General features: G+C 51.1%; 1 protein-coding gene across 1 annotated transcript; it reads right to left on the bottom strand.

The window, feature by feature from the left end:
- Window positions 1–6: 6 nt before the first annotated feature.
- LOC107301704 (BRCA2-interacting transcriptional repressor EMSY-like) lies at window positions 7–3,133 on the bottom strand (the record flags this gene model as incomplete). Its single annotated transcript, XM_015830893.1, has 3 exons — window positions 7–341; window positions 1,837–1,991; window positions 3,074–3,133. Coding segments are annotated over 3 exons (550 nt in total), but the record flags the coding sequence as incomplete, so codon positions are not given.
- Between the last annotated feature and the right edge of the window lie 1,567 nt (window positions 3,134–4,700).

Here is a 4,700-nt window from a genome sequence, read left to right on the forward strand (position 1 = left end):
GCCTGCTGGGAGTCCAGCTTGGCGGAGGCCAAATCCTGCTGGAGAGGCACTAGCTTCTGGTGCCGGATGGAGAGCTGGGGCAGCTGGGGCAGCTTGGCGGCCAGCTGCTCCGTTTGCAGGTGGATGGTCTGCTTCTGCTTGGCCTGGAAGGACTGCAAGGTCTTGACCTGGAGTTGGGTCTGCTCCAGCTGGGGCTGGCCGAACCTCTGCTGCTTCTGCACGTGGGTCAGGGCCGACCGGTAGAAGAGTCCCGTCTGGGGGTCCAGGGTGTCCTCCACCTCCCCCTCCTCGGCGACCAGCTGCTCGCTGTGCTTGGTGAAAGCCGTGTGGCTGCTCAAGGCCTGCAAGGGAGAAGGCACCCATCAAAGGGAGGCCCCGAACCATCCTGGGGGGGGGTGTCCCCTGGAAGGGGCTCAGGTACCACCCGCATCATCTTTCGCCAGCATGCCCCACGACCCCACTGCTGGGGGGTCGGGAGGGGAACGAATGAATGCAATGGAAGGTTTGGGTGGGGAACCCCTTGCCCCAACCTCATAAAAGAAAGGAGATCGGAGTGTGAGAATTGGGGCATAAAACCCAACTTTTTCGCTGAAACCTGCCAGTATCTTGGGAGAAGTGACTGTCTGGGAAATGAGGGGTCCTTGGTGGTCTCTGAGCTGGGTGGTTTTCTTACAGACGTTTCATGACCTGACTAGGGAGTGGGGTTTGTGGGATGGAGGATGGAGGATGGTGGATGGAGGAGGAGGAGAACTGTGGCGTCCTTGATGTTCTCTGAGCTTGGTTGCTTTCTTGCAGACGTTTCATCACCCAGCTAGGTAACATCATCAGTGCTAGAAGGGAGTGGGGTTTGTGGGATGGAGGAGGGAGGAGGGAGGAGGATGATGGAGGAGGAGGAGGAGGAGGACGATGACTGTGGGATCCTTGGTGCTCTCTGAGCGTGGTTGCTTTCTTGCAGACATTTCATCACCCAACTAGGTAATATCATCAGTGCTAGAAGGGAGTGGGGTCTGTGGGATGGTGGATGGTGGATGGAGGAGGAGGAGGAGGAGGAGAAGAAGAACTGTGGGGTCCTTGATGCTCTCTGAGCTTGGTTGCCTTCTTACAGACGTTTCATCACCCAACTAGGTAACATCATCAGTGCTAGAAGGGAGTGGGGTCTGTGGGATGGAGGATGGAGGAGGAGGAGAACTGTGGCGACCTTGATGTTCTCTGAGATGGGTTGCTTTCTTGCAGACGTTTCATCACCCAACTAGATAACATCATCAGTGCTAGAAGGGAGTGGGGTTTTTGGGATGGAGGAAGGAGGAGGAGGAGGGAGATGGAGGAGGATGGAGATGGAGATGGAGGAGGACTGTGGGATCCTTGGTGCTCTGAGTTTGGTTGTTTTCTTGCAGACGTTTCATCACCCAACTAGGTAACATCATCAGTGCTAGAAGGGAGTGGGGTTTGTGGGATGGAGGAGGGAGATGGAGGAGGATGGAGATGGAGGAGGAGGAGGAGGACTGTGGGATCCTTGGTGCTCTCTGAGCTTGGTTGCTTTTTTTGCAGACATTTCATCACCCTACTAGCTAACAACATCAATGCTAGAAGGGAGTGAGTCTATTCTCTGCAAGTGTCTCGCTCAGCAACAAAAATGTTGGGCTCAACTGTGGTCGTACGTTGAGGACTACCTGCTCAGAGAAGGTGGTACTATGTGGCCAGACCCGTGTGAAAAATAAGCTGGACATCCGTGTCACCGTTGACTAACAATCACTTTCCAATTTCATGAAGCTCCCCACAGAGTGGACTCAGCCCAAGGCTCGCAAGCCCGTCACCCCACCATAGAGCACAGCCCACCTGCTGCATGAAGTGCGTGATGGCGCCTGCAGAAGAGGTGGGGATGGACTTCACCACGACCGAGGTCTGTGTCGCCGTCTGGGATTGGGCTACATGTTGAAGCAAGGTCCGCTGGGCCTCGGAGGAGGGCTGGTGGGACTGGGACCGGTGGGTCACTGGAAGGATAGAAGGAAAAAGGCCGTCAGAGGTCACTCACCAAGGGACACCCTCAAGCAGTGTTTCTCAACCTTGACCACACTGAGGTGGGTGGACTTCAACTCCCAGAATTCATGCTGTCTGGGGATGTCTGGGAGTCGAAGTCCACTCATCTTCAAGTGGTCAAGGTTGGAACCTGCGGCCATAAAGTTACCTGCTTAACTGGATGGCTATGAATCAAAGACAGTGTGGATGAAAGGGACAGTATGTGTGTTTGTGTGTTTAAGTAAGACAGTATAATATACTGTAAGAGAACCAACTGGTGTCTTGATTAAGGCACAAGACCAACCTGGCTCTCTTATAGTTCATTATATTGGGCCAATTTCAAGCCATGTTATCCATCCTGGCACAGAAGGGGAAAAAATGACTGCAACTTTCTGGTTATCATAAAATTCTCCCAAGTGTCAGTGGCAACTGTTGGAAGCAACAGACAATACTATCACTGAGATCCTTCAGACAATGCATGAGTGAGCCTGCCTCCTAGACTTGCCAATATCAGCATTTTTGCCAACCCAACTCAAGTCAACTCAACCAACCCAACCCAATCCAATCCAATTCAATCCAACCCACCTAATCCAACCTAATTTAACTCATCCTAACCCAACTCAATTCAATCCAACCCAATTCAACTCAACCAGCCCAACCCAACTTAAACCATCCCAAACCAATCCAACCCAAGTCCACCCAAATCAACTCAACCATCCCATCCCAACCCAACCCAACTCAATCCAACCCAACCCAAGTCAACTCAACCATCCTAACCCAACCCAACTTAACCCATCCCAACCCAACCCATCTCAATTCAACCATCTCAATCCAATCCAACCCAACCCAACTTATCCCAACCCAACCCATCTCAACTCAACCATCCCAACCCAACTTAACCCATCCCATCCCAACCCAATTCAATCCAAGTCAACTCAACCAACTGAACCCAATCCAATCCAACTTAAGTCAACCCAACCCAACCCAACCAACCCAACCCAACCCCCCACATCCCCTTCATCCCTCTTGTCTGTACCATAAAAATAAAATATCTAACCAATGTGGTTCTGAAGATATTCCTCTGAATGCGAAGGAACACAGTGAATCCTTCCAGAGTCTGCAGATTGATAAAAGGATTAGAGTTAAGAGAGGAAGCAAGCATTGCAACTCTCAACCCAAATCAGGGTCACCTGGCTGCTGTATAGTAAATCCATCCATTTGCTCCCATCACTTGGTTTGAGTTCTCTGTAGAGATTCAAAGAAGATGGAAAAGAATATGACTTTGACCTCATGTTGGAGGGATGAAACTTTAAAAAATGGAGCTGCTGCTGGCTGGCTGGTATCTATCATCACTAGGTCATCAGGAAACAGGCAAAGGCAAAAAAAAACCTAGTTAACTGAATTGACCTAACTCCCGCTGGCCTAGTCAGCGTCGTCGTCCTAAGGGCAAAGCTGGAAAATTAATTCCCCCCCCCCCACCAAGACTGTCCCCGCAAACATGGAGCCTCTCTTAAGACTCCATCATGAAGAGATGAATGTCCAACTCTGTCATGATCTCACAGTGGATTTGCTAATAGGCATATGAAAAAAAAAAAAGAGTTAAACTGAAATTAATCTCCGTATTCAAATCCGGTACAGTACACGTATTTTAATGGAACATGCATATATTTGTAGCATACCCTGAAATTATTTTCTGTTTGTTTGTTTATTTAATGAAGGGGCTATTTGTCGTATGCCTCCAAATTGTTTTCAGTTTGTTTGTTTGTTTAATGAAGGGGCTACCGGACCCCTCCTGGTGGTTTAGTCCAGTGGTTCTCAACCTTTTTAATGCCGCAACCCGAACCGGTCGTAAGTCGAGGACTAAACCGGTCGTAAGTTGAGGACTACCCAACCGGCCGTAAGTCGAGGACTTTCCCTGCCCGGGAGCGCCGCGCATGCGTGGTTCCGCCCCCTGCGCCAGCCGAGGCGTAGCTGGGAAGCGGCAGAGACGGAGCAGGCCGACCACCAGCTGGCCCAGCCCAAGGGAGGTAAGGCACCCGCCGGAAAAGGGGAAAAAAATGGCGGACAAAAAAAATGGCGGACAGCCTTGCTTGGCGACCCCCGTGAAATGGTCGATCGACCCCAAATGGGGTCCCGACCCACAGGTTGAGAACCACTGGTTTAGTCGGTCTGAAAATCAAAGCTTTTTGATACGATAGCTTATCGAAGTCTAGAAAAAGGGCGCTCTTTCCTTAACCCAGGGGTAGGACACCTTGGCTCTTCTATGACTCGTGGACTTCAACTCCCAGAATTCCTGAGCCAGCCATGCTGAGGGGAAAGGGAGAGGTTTCCAAGCTGAGCCATGCTGGCTCAGGAATTCTGGGAGTTGAAGTCCACAAGTCATGAAGGGGCCATAGTTCCCCCATGCTGGATCAGGAATTCTGGGAGTTGAAGTCCCCGAGTCATGAAGGGGCCATAGTTCCCCCCATGCTGGCTCAGGAATTCTGGGAGTTGAAGTCCCTGAGTCATGAAGAGGCCATAGTTCCCCCATGCTGGCTGAGGAATTCTGGGAGTTGAAGTCCGCAAGTCATGAAGGGGCCAAAGTTTCCCTTCTGCTGGCTCAGGAATTCTGGGAGTTGAAGTCCCCAAGTCATGAAGGGGCCATAGTTCCCCCATGCTGGCTCAGGAATTCTGGGAGTTGAAGT

This window comes from Protobothrops mucrosquamatus, unplaced genomic scaffold (genome assembly GCF_001527695.2).
Source record: "Protobothrops mucrosquamatus isolate PMUCROS unplaced genomic scaffold, P.Mucros_1.0 scaffold15766, whole genome shotgun sequence".
Taxonomy (NCBI): Eukaryota; Metazoa; Chordata; class Lepidosauria; order Squamata; family Viperidae; genus Protobothrops; species Protobothrops mucrosquamatus.